General features: G+C 41.0%; 1 protein-coding gene across 2 annotated transcripts in view; it reads right to left on the reverse strand.

The window, feature by feature from the left end:
- LOC125159862 (uncharacterized) overlaps positions 1 to 22,289 on the reverse strand; it is a 69,428-nt gene that overhangs the window by 2,840 nt on the left and 44,299 nt on the right. Inside the window, exons 3-4 of one of the 2 annotated variants that reach the window (XM_047848525.1) lie at positions 20,638 to 20,710; positions 17,383 to 17,582 (exon numbers count right to left, since the gene is read on the reverse strand). In XM_047848525.1, the coding sequence (XP_047704481.1) occupies positions 17,403 to 17,582; positions 20,638 to 20,710 (253 nt within the window). In that variant the 3' untranslated portion in view covers positions 17,383 to 17,402. Of the gene's footprint in view, positions 1 to 17,382; positions 17,583 to 17,917; positions 17,988 to 20,637; positions 20,711 to 22,289 lie in introns of those variants that run through there. The other variant, XM_047848526.1, reaches the window with a different exon arrangement.

Here is a 22,289-nt window from a genome sequence, read left to right on the forward strand (position 1 = left end):
AGGAGCAGATGGTGACCATACAGGACACAACCTCTTTGCTTTGCAGGTGGATTTGGAGGCTGTAAGGGAAGTTCTTCCAGCCAGGATGGCTGTGAGAATACTGAAGACACAGCATGAGGTTGGAGAAGTCTCTGTCTCCAGACAAGACAGCCCAGGAGCAGGCATGTCCCCATGCCTCAGGCATTCAGCTTCCCTCAACACAAGCCACTGAGCATAAAAAGAGCTTGGGATAAAAGTGGGCGGAACGGTAGGTTAACTGGCTTCTCGCCTCTTGAAATCAACAGGTACCTATTTTAACTACTCCAGTGCCTTTTTTTATACAAGTTGAATTTCCCCTCCCTGTCCCCATATCTGCTCCTACATCTCTTCAACCAAGTGATCATTTAAGAAATGTCTTGGATGCCCTGTGGCTCTGCAGCCTCAGTGGGGCTGCGACCAGGCAACTATGCAGCTGTAAGTGAGGAGTTTCTGTGGCGGGGCAGCCTGCTCACATACTAAGATGTGCACTGTAGCCTCTGGCTCCTGCTGTCCTCTTCTAGAAGAAAGGGATTGTGGCAGCACTGAGCCAAAATAAGAGGCTCACACGCCTAGAACCAGGTTTGTCCTTTACCCCTCATCACTCCTCCACCTACAGCACCCCCTAATACACCCAGAACGGTCCTTGGGGAATTTACAGCACAGTCAGCATCAGCACCAGGACCTGGACTCCTTGCCCTCAGTGCAGTCAGTGAGGGGCCAAAGGAAATCTCAGGAAATAGGATTTGGAGATGGGGTGTGGTGACAGCTATCGACCTGTCCACCAGCATGGAGACTCCATTCTCAGGATGAAAGATATTTGGCTATGACCAGGGCTCCAGGGAACCCATGGCTTCCTCAGGGCTCTAACAGTTCTGAGATTTCAGAACCGTAATCCCACCACGGCCAAGCATGCATGAGGAGAAGGATCATGGAGGAGCATCATGAATTTAGGACCTTAGCTTTCAGCCTTGTCTCTTCCTCACACTCAACCGTGCACTGCTGGCACAAGGCACAAGGTGTCCTTGGACTGAGGTCCCCAGAATTAACTGCTAAATGAAAACCCAGTCCCTTTCTCCTGACACCTTGAAGAGCAAACATGTCACCTGGGGTTATGGTGCAGGCACAGTGGGCAGAGGGAGCAGGTGGCTTGCTGCTGAGTCAGAGTTAGCTTGATTTTTTGTTCCTGATTTCCTTTCCCACTGTTGTCTCTGCAAATTACTGATTTTGTGCCTGTGGCTTCCATTGAGTTTTCCAGAAAAAAGGAGTTATTAACGTAAACAATCTTGGCCACAGCAACAAAATGTCCTGAAGTGTTGAATTGTCATTTTATCAGCAGGGCCCAACCTTTGCTTTCAGTAAAAGAAAAGAAGATGCACTTTTTCTTGAGGAAAAAAAGAAGTAATTGTATCCTAAAGTAATGTTGATTATTTAGTGAGAGAAAACTTAGGGTTGCCTGGGGCGCTCAGTGCATTGGGCATTCGACTTCACCTCAGATCATGATCTCGTGGTTTATAGGTTTGAGCCTCGCATTGGGCTCTCTGCTGTCAGCACAGAGCCCACATAGGGTCCTATATCTTCCTCTCTCTCTGCCCCACCCCCACTGGTTCTCTCTCTCTCTTCATAATAAATAAAGAAAGTAAAAAAAGAAAGAAAGAAAGAAAAAATGAGGAGGGAAAATTTAGGACAAGAGAGAACTCCAGACTCAAATTCTGTGACAGATCGTGACCCTGACGTGACTAGAAGTCAACGTGATTAGAAATGAACATGGCCAGAAGCTGACACAACTCAAGGACAGCAGAACTCTGCAGAATGACTAAAGATCTCTACAAAAAAATGCGTCAGACCTCAATCTTTCCCTGACGAGGTCAGAGAAAAGTGAAACTATATTAGGATTTGCTGTCATGGGACTTTTGAGAGAATTTTTATGGGAGAATTCCTATCCCCAGAGCAGAAATAATAACATTCATATTTTACAATCATTGGGATAGGTTCACCACTGTACTCAATCAGAAAGCACTCCTTAAGTTATAAATGATTAACAAGCAACAATGCACTTGGTTCCCCAAACAAGGAACTTATGATCTGGATATCTGGGAACGAGTACAGAAAACATTAAAAGCTCAACATTCTGAGGGGGCTAAAGCCCTCAACCCCGAGGTAATCCTCACTCAGTCCCTTGTCCATTCTGCCCTTGTCCCCTTGAGTTCAGACGATGTATATGAAGATGTAGAATTACCCAATAGAGGGGGGAAATAAACTAAGCTTTTATAGTCAGCCTGTGCCTTTGGTGCCTTTACAGCCAAAAGATACTCCTCCCCCAACTCAAAAGGGTTAGAAGATATTGAGCGTCCAGAAACCTCACCAACTAGTTCTGATAAAGCCCTCACCCCAATGCAAAAGTACATTAAGGATGCCCATAAGGCCGGTGACTTCCAGCCATTTCACACTGTCAGGCAAAATGGGCAATATGTCCATGAAGTCCTGATCTGCCAAATAGAAAAAGAATTGCAGAAATCAGTTCAGTTGAATGGTCTCCACAGCCCTTTTAAAATCATCAGTTTATTTGTAGCAACGTGGATGGAACTGGAGAGTGTGATGCTAAGTGAAAGAAGCCATACAGAGAAAGACAGATACCATATGGTTTCACTCTTATGTGGATCCTGAGAAACTTAACAGGAACCCATGGGGGAGGGGAAGGAAAAAAAAAAAGAGGTTAGAGTGGGAGACAGCCAAAGCATAAGAGACTGTTAAAAACTGAGAACAAACTGAGGGTTGATGGGGGGTGGGAGGGAGGAGAGGGTGGGTGATGGGTATTGAGGAGGGCACCTTTTGGGATGAGCACTGGGTGTTGTATGGAAACCAATTTGACAATAAATTTCATATATAAAAAAAAAGTCTCTAAGAGCAAAAAAAAAAAATTAAAATTAAAAAAAATAAATAAAATCATCAGTTTAGAACCTATTTGTGGCACTTATTCCATGTCTGCCTGTGATGGGGGCTCTCATGAAAATCATTTTGACCCCAGCCATCTATGCTGTGTATGCCCAAGAGTTTTATATGCTTGCTTGTGTGACTCATGCCATGCATAACGTTGATGCTGCTATTCTGGTGTCTTTTGAACAATTTTCTGGCCAAGGACACTATTCCCAACTAAGGCAGCTAGCCCAGCTTCAAATAATTGTCAAACAACAATTCACTAAAATAGTGTGTCATATTCTACACAGGCCATCCCTATTGAAGGGGACTCTAACTGTCTATCCCCGTTTCTCCCAATATCTAACTTTCTGTGGGAGCTTCTCTCTCATTCATTTCCTGGGCCAATGACTATAATGAATAGAGCCAATTGTCTCTGATTAGTGTACTTCGGGATGGAGACTTTAAGGAATATTCCCTAGCAGCTGCTGAAACTCCTTTTGCTTTGCGGAATGTCCCTGTCTTCTCTGGCCTGACATGGACTGCCTAATCCACTAGTGCAAAACCAAACCAAACAAAACAAAAATCTGTACCTGCTCATCTATCTGAGCTGACAGGCTTTGGGACCATGAGAACTCTTTCTCTACCCTCTGTGCCTTTGTCTGCCTCCAGGCTACTTGGTGGCACCTCACTTTTTCTGCCTTCCCTTCCCCCTCTTACAATTTCTGCACCACCTGGGGTGAGGTCTGCATATCTGGCTCTTCAGTGTCTCAAGCAACATTACCTACTACCTCCACATTGTCAAAGAGCAAAAAATTTCCCCCTTAGACTTTCACCACCCACTTCAGATTTCCTCACTGGTTCCACAGGAAAAAAATGACAATGGTAAACTTTTAAGAGGACACAAATGAAATAAAATTAGGATAGACATGCATTTTATTTATTTTAATATAATTTATTGACAAATTGATTTGCAGACAACACCCAGGGCTCATTTCTTTTAAATGATCAGAATTGAATAATAAATATTCATTCATTCTACTAAGGTTTACTGAAGGTCAAATTAGCTCATGTTATCTGTGTTCCAATTTGCTAGCAAAAAGATAACTTAAAGCAATCGTTAACTTTGTCTATCTCTACTTTTCATGGGTAATTGTTTAAATGCCCTTCAGGGACTTTGGTATCCTTACACTTTAGTTTTTATTTAAATGATAAATTAAGTTAAATCCATTGGACATTGACGTCTCTTCCACAACAAATAGAATGCTGAAGCATTGCTTAGTAAATATAGATTTGTGTTATGGGTTTCTATGGCAAAAAAAAAAAACTAAGGTTACTAAAATCTATTAAAAATATAACTTGTGCTTAATAAGTCTGCCACCTACAAAATTTCTGATATAGCAGAGTTCACAAATGTTACTACTAAGTTTTCACTAGAGACTTAGGTCTCTAAGCTTTAAAATTCTGCTAAATGTAATTAGGCTAATGTAAATAAAGAAAGTCATTCTGTGTATAAAAGAGTAAGAGATATGGAAAAGTAGATATGAAAATAAAAACATATTTTTGTTAAAGATATAAATAAATAAAAACACAATCTTAACAAATAGGGTTTAAAAAAACAGAATAGCATGACCTTTTGAGTTGTTTACTTAAGGCTTGGTCAGAATTATGCATTCCTTTTAATCTATAAGGCGAAGCCATTGTAAAATGAGCACATAATAAGCTCAAATATATGTCAGAAAAGGGGGGGGGGATACCTTGGCTGTCTGCATAACAACCTCAGCTCCTTTTTGTGCTGTGATTATTCTTAACTTCTAAAATCTTAATCCTCAAGGACTAACCACAGCTATGCCACATTCTTCAAAATCATATAAACCTTCTCATTCTATGGTGCTATACAAAACCCCTGGAGGGGGGCCCACACAGACTGGGCCCACTAAACTTCCACCTGGGTTGAGGATATGCTTGTGTTCTTTTAGGATTTTGTTCTTTCTTGGACTTCTGTGGGTTCCCTCTCAGTTGGTAAAGCTGTACCATGGCATGGTGGAGACCACCATGATATCTTCCAAATGACCAGGACTTCCAGAGAATGAGTCTCAATGGGCATCCACGCCCCCCTTTTTGGAAGAACCCTCTTCAGTGACTCTTCACCCTGAAGCCACTTCGCAAATGCAAGTCTTTGTCCCTGATATAACATTGGGAAGCCTCAGATATCTGTCTAACCAGGCAAGCATCCTCTTACAACACAATGGTATTGCATATACTTCTGAAACGCATCTGATAGCCATGATCTCAATCACTGACAGGAATTCAATACAGGTAACCCTGATTCTCCTCCTTGCTTTCATTTGTCCAGGCCAAGCTCAATATTTATATTATGCTCATCTACATAACACACCTATATGTGACAAGCTTAACACTCCTAGATGGGGATATACCTATTAGCAATAATGACATGGAGATCATGGGAGGAGCCAATCTTAACCCACCCTTCCAAGCTGAACAAGAGCACTGGCTTTATATGACCAGACCACAATTGTGGCTTACTTCAGAACCTCCTTAGGTGTGTTACTAAACTTAGTAACTTATGTGCTTGTCTCAAATGAAGAATCAACTGGCATTTACATGTACAGCCCAAAACCTCTACAAGGCCAAACAATTTAAAATTTTTCTCAGCCACAAATTTTGATATACCTCAAAAACAAACTTATCTCACACTCCTAAACTTCTAGCTTGTTCTAGTCTCAAGTATTCATACCACCGCTGGAATAATATTCCTTGGACAACCTGGTATGGAGAGACTGAGCATAATATTCGCTAGGTCACTTGGACTTTAATTGACTGGGGTCCCAGAGGCCACCTTGTAACAAAATATTCGAATAAGACCATATCCTTCGACCAACCTAGTAAGAATAATATATTTTTTTTTGGAAAGACAGAGGTTGGTATGGCCCTATATTTCTACTCATAAAGGAAAATGTAAAATGGTTGTTAATCTTTGAGACCTAGGCCTTCCCTTCTTGACGCATAGTGTTAGCCATGATGGAATTTATATAAATAAACATATTAACAAAACATGGGACTCCCTGACCCATTTGCATTGGCTACTATTTGCATTCCTTCTACTTAAATTCTCTTTATTACCTCCAATTTGCAAACCCAACCAATAGAAAATAAGTATAACATTTCTACCACCATGGGTGTGTTTATGTCCTGAGTAAATAAATATAACATCTACCAATTAAATTTCTCCTCTTTATTAGTTCTTAGTGTGTCTCAGCCTGGGTTCCTATTAATAGCTCTGATCCCTATATGCATCCATCAGGATGAGGCTCACTTTCCAAGCATGTTAAACACTGGTATTCAGCTTTAAGGCAAAAATGATTTGTTGGCCGTTTAATCATGGGCACCTTAGCAGCAGTAAGCATTATCCCCTCTGCCAGTGTCACTGGAATCGGCCTGCATCAAACAGCCCATGTCCTCGTTAAATTTGTGGTCAATACTACCAAAAAATTAATAAACCAAATTTCTATTTATAGACAAGCTTTGGCCTGCCTTGAAGCTTTTGAAGCTGCAGTGGAATTTATTGGAAAAAGACCTTGTTCTTCCACTGTAAACTGCCCCGTGACCTTAACGACCAGCATATTTGCATAACTGCCATTCCTTATAGTCACTCCCAAGCCTGGGATGCTTTCCAGACACACCTTTACAGTGTTTTTTTTTTTTTTTCCTTTCTATGCCTCTAACATTATAAGAAATTTGGTTGTGACATTGAGCCAACAGCTACAATATACAGAAGACCAAATTAGAAATGAATGGCCTGATTCGTGGGCAATGTGGCATGACTTAAATCTTTTCTCACTTACAGCCAGCACACATGTGAAATTCTGGATAACTCTGGGAAGCAGAATACTTATACCGTGTCTCTTTTTATATCTTTGCAGAGTCACCCGCCAAGCCACCCAAAAACAAAAGAAGGACCAGGAACTTGTCATGACGGTCTGTGAACAAAAAACTAGAGAAAACCAAGAAAAAAAAAGGTGGGACTGTGGGAATTGAGTATAGGAATCCCTGAGCTTGTACCAATGGGTTAACAAGGCTAAGGATGAAAGCATCCAAGTTTAGGTAAGCAGGGCAAAAGCGTCCTGAGCATGGAAAAAGACAGAGGAATAGGAAGTCACAGGATGAAAGCATCCAGAAGAGGTAAGCAGGGCGAAAGCACCCCCAGCATAGAACAAAGACACAGGAATAGGAAGACACAGAGTGAAAGCATCCAAGATTAAGTAAACAGGGCGGAAGCACCCCCAGCATAGTATAAAAGCAGAAAGCTGCTTTCAGAAGATGGAAGCTCCAGAATAGGTATACATGTAAAGAGGGATAAAGACAGCCTCAACAGGGTGAAATCACCTGGAGCAGAGCTAACCAGCAACAGAAACCTGCCTTCTTAACTCTGAGGTAGCATTCTCTGTCTTATCCATAGGCAAATTAAGATAAACAGACAATGTGTCTCATGCCTGTCATGAACAGCCATCTGCTGGATGCCAGGATTTTTTTTTATATTGACCCAAACCCTAACACCACGTAACATAAAAAGCTCCTTTCTCTCACACACATAGGTTAATAATCACCCTTTTATTCTTTCTATACATCCATCATGTTGGTAAGCCTTCTGATGCTAAAAATACAGAGCAAGGACCCTTACTCAAGGATCTTTTCTCCTTCCTGACAGTAGCCACTCTTTTATTCAGTTCTGCATCCACTCTATTTCTAGACAAGAGAAACACTGAGAATCCAAATCTGCACAAGGCAGGATCCTCCATGTTCCTTGTTTATAATCTTATCACACAGAAGAAGGACCCCACCTCCCCAAGTCGGGACAGAACATGATCAAATGCAAAGAGAGCAGGCTGCAAGCAGGGACACAGGATGGGGATTGTCACTTTGACAGCACAAGGGTGTATGGCAGGTGCTGTTAGGGTATTGGTCCTGGATTTGGGAAACTGAAGCTGGCAATGCATTAGGACAGCACTGCAGTCCTGCTGATGACACCTCATGCCCCCAGAGTCCACCCAGAGTCCACCTGCTGATGACACCTCATGCCCCCAGAGTCGCATCTGTGAGCCTGAAATCTACCAGAGGATTCGGTCCTTCACCACAGTCACAGGCACATCCTCTCCTGGCAGCCTGGGAGCACAGATATCCTGAGGATCTCAAGCCCTGGGGACAGAGCTGGTCAGGGGGACATGGTCACCCAGCAGACTTGAGCCTCGTCAAAGGAGGCAGAGTGCAGGAAGGCGCAGACACTGCAAAGGAAGATGCCTCATGTGGTGACCCCTTGGGGTCATGCTCATGGATGGAGTCAGTGTGCTGGGCACATGGCAGGGACCAGAGATCACCTGCTTAATGAGGAAGAAGTGAGTGAATGAGGGAGTGAATGAGAGAGGGAGTGAAGAAGTGAATGATGGAGGTCAAGTCCACATAGCAGGGGAATTTTTTGGGGCTGAGGTCAGAGGGTGTAACAGCCTGGGTCCTAGAAGGTGGCACAGGCTGTGTCCTGCTTTCCTCCTATGGCTGGCCTTCCTTCGTGTAGCACCTGCTGACATCCGGGATCATCTCCATCTCCTCAGACAATGCTGAATGTTCCCAGGAGTGGGAACCAGGCAGAGACCTGAGCAGGGTCTTCCAGGAGTGCCCTGCCCTAGAGGATCATGTGGCATCCTGCCAGGTGGCTCTTTATGTCTTGTAGGCACCAGGCAATGATTCCACCACATCTCTCAGAGAATCCAACAGACAACCCATCAAGAAGGCCAAGTTATGTCCTCCAGTCACAGATGTGGAAACTAAAGCTAACATCACAGCCTGGGTTCACTAGTAAAACAAGCTAGGTGAGCATCCCAGTACCCTTGATTTCGATTGTCATAACATCAGGCCTGTATCTCAGCATTCTGGAACTCAGATCCCCCCTCCTGGAGCACCCCACTCTCCTGCCATGAGGCCCCTCTGAACTCAGGGGAGCAGAGCTGAGCCATCAGCCTGGGACCAGACATGGTGGCTGGGAAAGGGAGGACCCTGGGCACCGTAGGCTCTCCCAGTACGGGACCACCAGGGCTCTGTGGTCTCTCTTGATACCAGATGAGTTGGGCTCCATGAACTCTCCTGGTACTGAACAGCTGCTCCCCTTCAGGTCAGGATTTCTCACTGTAAATCTCCTGGGGCTTGGTTTCCTTATGTTGTCAATGGACCTGCTGCTCCCCAGACCATAAACCACCATCTGAGGGCGATCAGCACTGCCCCATAGGGTTTAATTTGCCTGAATTCCTTCCAGGAAAGTCCCACATCTCTGACAACTGCTCCCCATGGAGGTCGCCTCCCCTTGGACCTGCATGTGTTTGCTCTTCATCCCAGGAACACATGGACTTTGGAGTATTTTGGGAACAGAGGCTTGGGAAACGTTTCTCTGGAGTTGGGTTGTGAGTAACACTTTTCCCCTATGTGGTGCCACTGTCCAGCTTTCTGCATTTCCTTCTTTAAGTTTTCACCAAAGGGGCAACAACCATATCTTCTCTGGCATCAGGCTATGGTGTCACAGAAGGAACAGGAGCCTCTACCCCCAAGGTAATGACCGATTTTACCAAAGGGGTCTAATTTTTTCACATCCAACATTTAATTCTTCGGGGATTTCAATATCAAATGAGAAAAATTCTCTTTCAAATAAACACAAAATACAGAAATTAATCTGTTGCATCTTAGAATGTGTGGGCAGACACAAAGGCATCTATTGTGAGGTTCCAATTATAGGAAAAGATACAAAGTAGCTGAGACCTTCCCTCATCTGGGGAAGGAAACAGGCATCCAAGTCCTGGCAGAACAGAGAATTCCCTTCCAAATCAACAAAACCAGGTCAACACCACGACATGTCAAAGCGAAACTGGAAAAATACAAAGATAAAGAGAGAATTCTGAAAGCATCTAGGGACAAATAGGTCTTAATCGACAAGGGAAGACACAAAAGGGTAGCAGCAGACCTATCCAATGAAACTTGGCAGGGCAGAAGGGAGGGGTAGGAAACATTCAATGTGATAAATGGGAACATATGCAGCGAAGAATCCTTTCCCCAGCAAGGCTGTCATTTAGAATAGAAAATGACAGAAAGGCTTTCCAAGACAAACAAAACCTAATGGAGTTCATGAACACTAAACCATCCCTGCAGGAGACCCTAAGGGGCGAGTATGTGAGTGGAAAGCAGCAGAAACTACAAAGGACCAGAGGCCTCACCAAAAGCATGAAACCTTCAGATAACACAATGACACTAAATCCATATCTTTAACTAATCACTCTGAGTGTGAATGGACTCGATGCCCCAATCAAAAGACACAGGGAATCAGAATGGATAAAACACAAAACCAAACCAAAGAACAAGATCCATCTATATGCTGTCAACAAGACACTGATTTTACACACCAGGACACCTCCAGATTCAAAGTGAAGGTATGGGCAACCACCTATCATGCTACTAGAAGTCAAAAGAAAGCTGAAGTCACCATACTTCCATCAGACAGACCAGATTTTAAACCAAAGACTGTAGTAACAGATTCAGAAGGGCATTATATCAAAATTAAGGGGTCTATCCATCAAGAGGAGCTAACAGTTGCAAATGGTTATGGCCCCAAAGTGAAAGGCCCACATATATGAATCGATTAATCACAAACATGAATAAATGTATACATACAAATACCATGATTGTAGACGACTTTAAGACTCTACTCATGGCAATAGGCGCATCATCAAGGCAGAAAATCAGTAAGGAAACACAGATCCAATGTGTCATTGGACCAGATGTATTCAGATATACATAGATATATATTGGCCTTAATATATACATTTATATACATGGATATCAACACCGATATATTGAGATCTTTTCATCCAACAACAGTAGAATGCACATTCTTCTTAAGTACACATAGAACATTCTCCAATATAGATCACATCCTGGGTCACAAAACAGCCCTCCACAAATATAAAAGGACTGAGATCATACCATGCATATTTTCAGATCACAACGCTCAGACACTTGGAATCAACCACAAGAACAAAAATTGAAAACCTCCAAATGCATGGAGGTTAAGAACTTCCTACTCAAGAAAGAATGGGTCCACCAGGCGATTAAGGAAGAAATTAAAAACCATATGGAAGCAAATGAAAATGAAAACACGCAAACCAAACCCTTTGGGATGCAGCAAAGGCAGTCCTTAGAGGAAAATACATTGTAATCCAGGCCCATCTCCAGAAGCAAGGATGGTCCCAAATACAGAAACTAACTTCACTCCTAAATGAACTAGAAACACAGCAGCAAAGAAAGCCCAACGTCAGGAGAAGAAGAGAACCAAAAAAGAGTCGGGTAGAAATAAATCCTATGGAATCCAAAAACAAGGTTGCACACATCAATGAATCTAAGAGATGTGTTTTTTTAAAATAAACAAAATTGATAACACCCTAGCCACACTTCTCAAAAGGAAGAAAGAGAGGCCCAAACAGATAAAATCACAAATGAAAGACGAGAGATCACAACCAATACCACAGAAATACAACAAGAATCTGAGGATACTATGAAAAAGTATATGCCAACAACCTGGACAACCTGGAAGACATGGAAAAATTCCTAGACAACCACACACTACCAAAAGCCAAACGGGAAGAAATATAAAACGTGAACAGACCCATAACCCGTGAAGACATTCAATCAGTTATTAAAAATCTCCCAACAAATAAGAGTCCTGGGCAGGATGGCTTCCCAGGGGAATCCTACCAGACATTTAAAGCAGAGTTTATCCTTCTTCTTCTTCTCAACAAGATACTAGCAAACATAATGCAACAGTATATTAAGAGAATGATTCACCAGGATCAAGGGCGATTCATTCCTGGGCGGCAGGGCTGGTTCAATATTCAGAAATCAATCAACATGACACATCCCATGAAGAGAAGAAAGGATAAGAACCATACGATCCTGTCAATAGATGCAGAAAAAGCATTTGACAAAATACAGCACCCTTTCTTAATACAACCCTCAAGAAAGTCAGATAGAAGGAATAGACCTTCAAACCCTAAAAGCCACATATGAACGGCCCACAGCTAATAGCCTCCTCCATGGAGAAACACTGAGAGCTTTTCCCCTGAGATCAGGAACATGAAGGGATTTCTACTCTCTCCACTGTTGTTTTCAACGTTTATTTATTTTTGGGACAGAGAGAGACAGAGCATGAACGGGGGAGGGGCAGAGAGAGAGGGAGACACAGAATCGGAAACAGGCTCCAGGCTCTGAGCCATCAGCCCAGAGCCCGACGCGGGGCTCGAACTCACGGACCGCGAGATCGTGACCTGGCTGAAGTCGGACGCTTAACCGACTGCGCCACCCAGGCGCCCCTCTCCACTGTTGTTTAACATGATGTTGGAAGTCCTAGAATCAGACATGACACAACAAAATGGAATAAAAGGCATCCAAGTTGGCAAAGAAGAGGTCAAACTTTCACAGTTTGCAGATGACACGATACTCTATGTGGACATCCTGAAAGCCTCCACCAAAAAACTGCTAGAACTGATACGTGCTTTGCTGAATAGCAAAGCTGCAGGATAAAAAATCCATGTACCCAAATCGGTTGCATGTCTACACACCAATCATGAAGCATTAGAAAGAGATATCAAGGAATCGATCCCATTTACCACTGCACCAAACCATAAAATACCTAGCATTAAAGCTAACCAAAGAGGTAAAAGATCTGTATGCTGAAAACTATAGACAACTTATGAAAGAAACTGAAGAACACACAAAGAACCTGGAAAATATTCCATGCTCATGGGTTGCAAGAACAATCATTGTTAAAATGTCAATACTACCCAAAGCAATCTGTACATTCAATGCAATCCCAATCAAAATAACAGCAGCATTCTTCACAGAACTAGAACAAACAATCCTAAACTTTGGAAAGAACCACAAAAGACCGAGAACAACCAAAGTAAGGTTGAAAAAGAAAACCAGAGTGGGGGAGGCATCACAATCCCGGACTTTAGCCTGAACTACAAAGCTGGACTCCTCAAACGCACGGTATTAGCTCCAAACAAGCACAGAGGCCAATGGAATAGAATAGAGAACCCAGAAATGGGCCCACCGATGTGTGGCCAACTAAGCTCCAACAAAGCAGGAAAGAGTAGCCAATGCAAAAAAGACAGACTCTTTAGCTAATGGTGCTGGGAGAACTGGACAGCAACATGCACAAGAGTGAACCTGGACCACTTTCTTACACCTTACACAAACATAAACTCCAATGCATGAAAAAGCTAACAGTGAGACAGGAAACCATCAAAATCTTAGAGGAGAAAACAGGCAACAACCTCTCTGACTTCTGCTGCAGCAATTACTTAGTTGAGACAAAGGCTCAAATTACTTACTTTCAGAGGCAAGGGAAATAAAAGCAAAAATGAACTTTTGGTACCTCATCAAGATACTAAGCTGCCACATAGCAAAGGCAACAATCAACAAACCTTAAAGGCAACCGATGGAATGGGAGAAGATATGTATTTGCAAATGGCATATCACATAAAGGGTTAGGATAAAAAAGTCTATAAAGAACTTGCCAAACTCAACACCTGAAAACCAAGTAAGCGAAGAAAGGGGAAGAGGACATGGATAGACACTTTCGCAAAGGAGACATCCAGATGGCCAACGGACACATGCAAAGATGCTCAACATCACGCATCATCCAGGACATACAAATCAAACCCCACTGGGATACCACCTCAATCGGTCAGAGTGTGGTGGTGACATTCACAACTCCGGAAATAACAGATGTTGGCGAGGATGTGGTGAAACGGGAACCCTCTTGCCATGTTGGTGGCAATGCAAACTGGTGCAGCCACTCTGGAAAACAGTGTGGAGGTTCCTCAAAAAATTTAAAATAGAATTACCCTACAACCCAGCAACAGCACTATTAGGCATTTATCCAAAGGATACAGGAGTGCTGATTTGTAAGGGCACATGTACCCCAGGGTTGATAGCAGTTCTATCAACAATTGCCACATTATGGAAAGAGCCTAAATGTCCATCAACTCATGAATGGCTAAAGAAGAGGTGGTGGTCTATATACAATGGAATAATACGACTTGGCGATGAATAAGAATGGAATCTTAGCATTTGCAACACTGTGGAAGCAACTGGAAGGTATGATGCTAAGTGAAATAAGTCGGTCAAAAGAAAGATATCGTATGTTTTCACTCATATGTGGAATTTGAAAACTTCACACAAGACAATAGGGGAAGGGAAAGAAAAAATAGTTACAAATACCTAGGGGGAGGCAAACCATACGATGCTCTTAAAAGACAGAGAACAAGCTGAGGGTTGATGGGGATGGGGAGTTAAAGGGGTGGAAAAAAGGGATGGTGGGCATTGAGGAGGGCACATGTTGGAATGAGCCCTGGGGTTATCCGGAAGTGATGAATCACGGGAATCTACTCCTGAATCCAAAACTACACTGTACACACTATATATTCCCTAACTGGACACTAAATTGTAAAATAATAAAAATAAAGAATAAACAAAGAATAATAATGAAAACAGGGGAGGGGCGCCTGGGTGGCTCAGTCAGTTAAGTCTCCGAATTTGGCTCACGTCATGAGCTCTTGGTTCATGAGTTCGAGCTCCGCATCAGGCTCTCCGCTGTCAGCACAGAGCCTGCTTGGGATCCTCTGTCCCCCTCTCCCTACCCTTCCCCTTCTCCCTCACTTTCTCTCTCTCAAAAATAAACAAACACTAAAAATATTTTTAAAGAGTAAAAATAATACAATACCTAAAGCAGGGGGGAAAAAACCATGAGATTCAAGATTTCAACTCTATATTTCAACATTAGTTTTAAGGATGTAAAATATGCTTTTACTAATATAGACAAATATTCATTTCTGTAATGAATGGCATTAAGAGTCATAAAATGTTTTAACTGTGAAACACTAATTCAGGATTTTATATGAATACTGCTTTTAAAAATTAATCTTGGGACACCTGGGTGTCTCAGTCAGTTGGGCGTCCAACTCTTAGTTTCAGCTCGAGTCATGATCCCAAGGCCGTGGGATCAAGCCCTGCACCAGGTCCACACGAAGCATGGAGTTGGCTTGCAATTCATATGCTCCCTCACTCTCTCTCAAGAATCAACATTAAAAAAAAATAGTAAAACAAACAAAAATATTAATCTTAAGGCACAAGATTTAAAGTATAGAAGAGAAATACAGGATTACAGAATTTTGAGCCATTTTCCAGAACTACCATGAAGTCTAATAAAAATATAAAAACCGATTTAAAATTTCATATAGTTTTATTATTCCACTGGGAACAGCATATGAAGAGCTCTAATTTCCTATCTACACCATATTGGAAGGTAGTTAAGGACCCGAGAAGGAATCTAGCATTAAGCAACTAATGTTTATGATCATCCAATTCGAAGATTTTAAAGTCTTCAAATACATGTGTGATTATCAAGCAGGACTGAACATTCCCAGGAGGAAAGAAGAAAGGGACTAAAAAAAAATCAACTCAGCAGTCTTTCTCAGTTTTAGACATGAAAGAATTTACATGCTAAATTGAACAACTATGAATACTAAAGTTTCCCCTGAATAATATAAAATGTATCTTGGGGTGCCTGGGGGACTCAGTCGGCTAAGCATCTGACTTCAGCTCAGGTCTTGATCTCATGGTTCCTGAGCTCGAGCCCCACGTGTCAGGCTGTGTGCTGACAGCTCAGCCTGAAGCCTGCTTCAGATTCTGTGTCTCCCTCTCTCTCTGCCCTTCCCCCGCTCATGCTCCATCTCTCTCAAAAATAAATAAATATTCTTTTAAAAATGTATCTATTGTCAGAAATCTTCAAAAAAGTAAAAATCATCTCCTACAAAGAATTTTGCATACTCTCTTGGAAACTTTCCTGCCTTATGATTCTGTCATGACAAAGAGTTCATATTAGACAAAAATTTATACATGTTGAGTTCATTCATTTGGTATGTGTGCATGTGTCTATTCTATGCAGATACTATTAAAAAAAGAGTGGCACCTGGGTGGCTCAGCTGGTTAGGCGTCCAACTTAATTTTGGCTCAGGTTATTCAAGCTCTGTGTCAGGTTTGACACCAGCAGCACAGAGCCTGCTTAGGATTCTCTCTCCCTGTCTCTGTCTCTGTCTCTGTCTCTGTCTCTCTCTCTCTCTCTCTCTCTGCCTCTGCTCACTCTCTCTCTCTCTCTGCCTCTGTCTCAATCTCACTCTCTCTCTCTCTCTCTCTCAAAATACATAAACAGTTGAAAACTTAAAATTTAAAAAAGATAATTCAGAATGCAGAAAACATATTTTATATATATATATTTTTTCAGAGTGTGGCAGCTTAAGTGGCACCTGGGTGGCTCAGGCAGTTAAGCATCTTGATTTGGGCTCAGGTCATCATCTCGCAAACCGGTTTGTGAGTCTGAGCTATGCGTCGAGCTCTGTGCTGACAATGAAGAGCCTGTCTGGGATTCTCTATGTCTCTCCCCTTTCTCCCTGTCCCTACCCTGCTTGCTCTCTCTCTCAAAATAAATAAATAAGCTAAAAAACAAAAAAAACCAAATTCAGTGTTGCAGCTTCAAATTTAGTTTTTCATTTCACGGATAAAGAACCTTATTTACATCACCAGAAATTTTACTTAATGAAAAGAATAAATGTTTATTTCCTCTCTTTCTACTCAAAAAGACCTAAAATATACTAAGATTATACCACACTGTAAGTTACCTTAGAAGCCCCAAAAAAACAATAGCCAAAAATTGAAAATTCGCAATCAACCTGGTATGGCCTAAAACAGATTTCACTTTGCATTCCTTAGAAACAGGTTTTGCTAAACTAAATCTAGGATATCACCTTTATTAAACTGAAACGTAAGGGCAAAAATTTCTTCCAGTTCTTCACAGAAATCAGCTGTAAGTCATTCAGAAGAGTCTAAGCATATATTTTTTTTGTTACCTGGCTTTTTTTTCTTAATTTTCACTTAATATTTTCTCCCACATTTTATAATTTAAAGAGCATCTGCTCTGCCTTAATCCCACTATTGCTGCTGTGATTTTATGATACTTTCTCTCAACTCTTCATACTTTAAGTTCCTCTCGCCCCTCTAAAATGAATTCTTCCCCTTCACCCCCCTCCTCATCTTCATATGCATCGAGCTATTCTTTCCAGCTGCCTTCTCCTTCTTTGCTTCCATAAAGGCATACCCGAGAATTGTCTACTCCCACCAAACTTTCTAAATTTCAATCCTGTACCTTCCTCTCTGTTGTCATTACACTGATTTCTATTACGATCTTGAGGACATCCATTTCTTCCTAAGATCCTTTTCATCATTATAAGGAGCAAGAGGATGGTACGGGGTGGGGCAGTATAAAACAAAACAACTTACCTTTGCAAGACCAAGGACAGCTAACGTCTTGGAGAAGGTTTCAGAAGAGATTTAGATGATGGTAAAACAGGAAGAGGATCGCCGTAAACTCTGACTGGTGGTTTGGAAAGGGTTTCAGCCATATCTTTATTTTCAGAATCAGGATTGTTGTCCTCAGATAAGGTTCCCCCTTCTGGTTTCACAGTGCCACGTTTTGCTCTCTTAGTAGAAAACAAAGTAAAGAGGACATGAAAATATCTGTAACTTCAAAGTAGTGAATAACACAAGAAGGGACAAGAATTAGTGAATAATACAAGTCTTCCAATAGCTTGCCGTTTTTAATGAATTGCCAAGAAGAATGCAGTAGCTTTGCTACGTGTGGTTTTGGGACATTCTAGAATAGAATTAATAGCTTTAAGGATTATAAGAATCCAATTCAATAAAATCATTGTAATATTCACCATTACCAAATGAGCACCATTACACAAGGAACACAGGCTTTGGAATCATTCAAATGTAGATTCACATCTCAGTTATGCCATTTACTATTTATTACCAGTCTCCATTTTTTCATGTGGTGAGGGATCTCATAGGTAGTCTCAAAATGTTACTCGCCGTACCTGTAACTGATTAATATCGGGTAAATGCTTTACCAAAATAATCTCAGATAAACATTGAACCCTAGGTAATTGAAAGCATGTTGAAAAAACTAACACTAAGAAATTTAAATATGTTATCTTGTGAAGTGTTTGCATGATTTAGACTGGCATGAAGTACCTCTTGTAAGAGTAAATATAAAAAACTTACTCTTCAGTGGTATCTTATGTCGGTAAGTTGGAATTGCAAACAGTTTAAGTGGCTTCTGTTCCTCAAAACACTAAAGACAAATATGACCGTTTAAATGTAGCTCCTTACAGGACCACTGGGTGGCTCAGTCAGTTAGGTGACCCACTTTTGATTTCAGCTCAGGTCATGAACTCACTGTTAGTGGGGCTCAAGCCACACAACAGGCTCTGTGCTGACAGTGCAGAACCTGCTTGAGATTCCCTCCTTCCCTCTATGTCTGCCCCTCCCTACTAGCACTTGCTCATTCTCTCTCTCTCCCTCCCTTTCCAAGAGAAATACAAACACTACAAAAACATTTAGCTCATCTCCTTCCAAGAAAGAGGAAAAAATAATAAACCTTGTGGGGCAATAAGTCATGGATGAAAACCACACACAGACAGTAGAATTCCATAACCAATATGTTGAAAACGGAGTTGACAGAAAGTGATGTACTAAAAGAACAGACACTAAAGAAATGTTTTCTGCAAGGAAACCTTATTGTGGGGGTAAACCATGAAAAAAAAAAGCATGGTGGGGGGAACACGTAGGTGGCTCAGTCAGTTCAGCGTCCAACTTCAGCTCATGAGTCATGATCTCACGGTTTGTGGATTTGAGACCCATATTGAGCTCTGTGTTGACAGCTGGGAGCCTGGAGCCTGCTTTGGATTCTGTGTCTCCCTCTGTCTCTGCCCCTACCCTGCTTGCACTCTGTCTCTCTCTCTCCCTCCAAAATAAATAAACTTTAAAAACATCAAAAATGCCTTACAAAGCATGGGGGGAGAAGAGGAAAAAAGGAAAAAAAATAAAACATGAACAATCAATCAAGCATGAGCTTAAGACAAGGAAGAAAAGGAGAAATGTGAGCAAAATAAGGTAAGTGGAAACAACATACACTTTTTAACGGGTACATAAGTAGGATTGGGAATATACTATGAACAATAGTCTTTTTTAAACCTTTTAAAGATATATATATAAAACTATATGCAAAACAGAGGCTTCGATTCAGTGTGTCTCTAATAATACTGACTTTTATCACTCTACAGTTATCTGCTTACAAATACTGTAATAAAGAATTTAAGTTTTTTCAGTATAAACAAATGTTCACTTCCTGGCATCTATCCCTTCCGAAAAGCTATAAACTATTACTAGACTAACAAAAGAATGGAAAAAGGAAAGGTTCTTAACACATCAACTTTCACTATGGAAAAAGAATTGGGAATGAGAATTCTAGGAAGATATGGGAACCTTCAAAGGATGTATGTAATGGGACACAGTTGGGGTTACACAAACAAAGGCTGAGGACTTTTTCTCTGCAATTCTAAGCTCACAATGGGAGGATACTAAAAATATACTGTAACCTTCTTTCGTATGTAACTCCTGATTTCCTCAATAGAATTCATTTGCGTTTATACGTATTAAACACTAAAACGGAATATAAACTGAAGCCTGACTTTTTAAATTCACATATTTAATTGTGATATATCATGCGTATTTCGTTGCTTTTCAAACTCCATTCTATGGAATTGCATTTCCCTACTCATTTATTCACATTAAAAAACTATGACATTGCTTCTTCCAAGCAAGACTTTATTCTAGCAGCTCCAGGAGTCAAACAATTGTGTTTCCTAACCTCCAGGAGCTTATAATGATTTAGGGGTTTTGAAATGAATATTTAAATAAATATCACATGTCTGAAACTTTAAATTTTAGAATCTGACACAAGAACTAGGAGGAGATATTTTTAAAAGCTAGAATATGAAAGACTTCTGAAATTATAAATTTGACAACTGGGCTATGAAGAGCCTCTGCTCATAGAGCTACTCTTTTCAGCAAAATACGTATTCTTCGGGGAGATGCACAATTTTAACTTACTCTTTGTGGAGTTATTTCAAAACTACAGGGAAAAACCTTTGTAACGTAAATGTTGAGAAATAATGTAAACATCTAATTTTCTACATTTCTAATATGATTTTAGTCTAAATGTAGAACAAAGGATAGAGCCAAAGAAAATCCTGTATCTCACCAAAATAAAACTTGCCCGGGGCGGGGGCAACCTACAATAGATACTTGGACCCAATAAGATTTCATTTAGGCATGAGTATTATCAGTCATGTTACTATCACAGTAAGAATCTTTATCCTTAACCAAATGTCATATTGCCTCCATTATGGGAAAGATTTTCCCAATATAATTTGACGGTCATTATATATTTTCCAGCCCATTCTTTTATCAGCCTCCATCTCTAGGATACCAAAGTAAAACAAAACAAAACAAAACAAAACAAAACAAAACATTCAACATGTCATGTATCTGTAGAGTGGTTTGTTTTTGCTAACTTTCCATGACACACATAAAATGATGATACACAGTCTCCTCTTAAATTTTCAGAGTAAATAAGGGAGAAAACTCTATTCAGAGCAGGAAAGTGAGTTTCACAGGAGGGTACTTTACCTTGGTACCAAAATCTAAGTCTTGGCTAGCTGATGTAGACCATGAATCATCAGGACCAGGTGTGTCGCAAATCCTTTAGAGCAAAAATATACAACAAAAACATGTTCATTTATTTAAAAACAAAATTTCAAAAATTAAGTGAAAGTTCAGCTGTTTATTAAATAAAATTTCTTGGTATAATTAAAAGGTGGCCACTGGTTTTTTCATTAATTTTTATTTTAATTCCAGTAATAGTAACATCCAGGGTTATTTTAGTTTATTAATATAGTGATTCACCAAAAACGTACTCACCCGTGCTCATCATGACAAGGGAACTCCTTCATCCCCATCACCTCTTTCACCACTCCCACCAATCACCTCCTCTCTGGGAACCATCTGTTTGTTCTCTGCAGTTAAGAGCCTATTTCTTGGTTTGTCTCTCCCTTTTTTTTCTCCCTCTGCTCAATTGTTGTTTCTTTAGTGCTACATGAGTAAAATCATATGGTATTTCTCTTTCCCTGAATTTGCTTACCATACTATTCTCGGGCTCCATCCAGGTGATTGCAAATGGCAAGATTTCATTGTTTCATGGTTGAGTAATATTCCTGTGTGTGTGTGTGTGTGTGTGTGTGTGTGTGTGTGTATTACGCATACACACATACATACATATATACAGGACAACTTCGTTCACTCATTTGTCAATGGACACTTGCGCTGGCTATTGGAAATAATGCTGCAGTAAACACAGGGGTGCGTGTGTCCCACCTATTCGTGTTTTTGTATTCTTTTGGGTAGTATCCAGTAGTGCAATTACTGGATCATAGGAGAGTTCTGTTTTTAATTTTGTGAGGAAACTCCATACTGTTTTCCACAGGGGCCGCACACATTTGCATTTCCACCAACGGTGCAAGAGGTTTCCTTTGTATCCACATCCTCGCAAACCCTTGCTTCTCATGTCTTGGAGTGTAGCCATTCTGACAGGTGTGACATGGTATCTCGTTGTAGTTTTGGGGAACATCTTTTCATGTGTCTGATGACCATCTGTATGTTGTCTTTCGAAAAATGTCTGGTTATGTCTTCTGCTCATTTTGAACTGGGCTTTTTTGGAGGGGGGATGTTGACTTGTATAAATTTTTTATATATTGTGGATACTAACACTTTGCTGGATTTGCAAAACATTTTCAAATATGTTCTCCTATCCCAGAGCTTGCCTTTTAGTTTTGACGGTTTCCATCACTGTGCAAAAGCTTTGTGGGTTCATGTAGTCCCCATAGTTTGTTCTTGCTTTGTTTCCCTTGGCTCAGGAGACAGAACTAGTAAAATGTTGCTACAGCCACAGTCAGAGAAATGACGGCCTGTGCTCTCTTCAAGGATTTTTTATGGTTTCAGGTCTCACACTTAGGTATTTAATTCATTTTGAGTTTATTTCTGTTATGGTAAAGAAATTGGTCCAGGTTCATTCTTTGGCATGTGGCTTGTCCGGTTTCCCAACACCATTTGGTGAAGAGACTGCCTTTTCCTCACTGGTTAGTCTTTCCTGTTTGTGGAAGATGAACTGACCATACAGTGGTGGATTTAATTCTGGATTTTTGGTTCTAGTCCACTGAGCTATGAGTCTATTTTGTACGCCAGTACCCACCATTCTGTTTGTATTACTACAGCTTTGAAATAAA

Source organism: Prionailurus viverrinus, unplaced genomic scaffold (genome assembly GCF_022837055.1).
Source record: "Prionailurus viverrinus isolate Anna unplaced genomic scaffold, UM_Priviv_1.0 scaffold_73, whole genome shotgun sequence".
Taxonomy (NCBI): domain Eukaryota; kingdom Metazoa; phylum Chordata; class Mammalia; order Carnivora; family Felidae; genus Prionailurus; species Prionailurus viverrinus.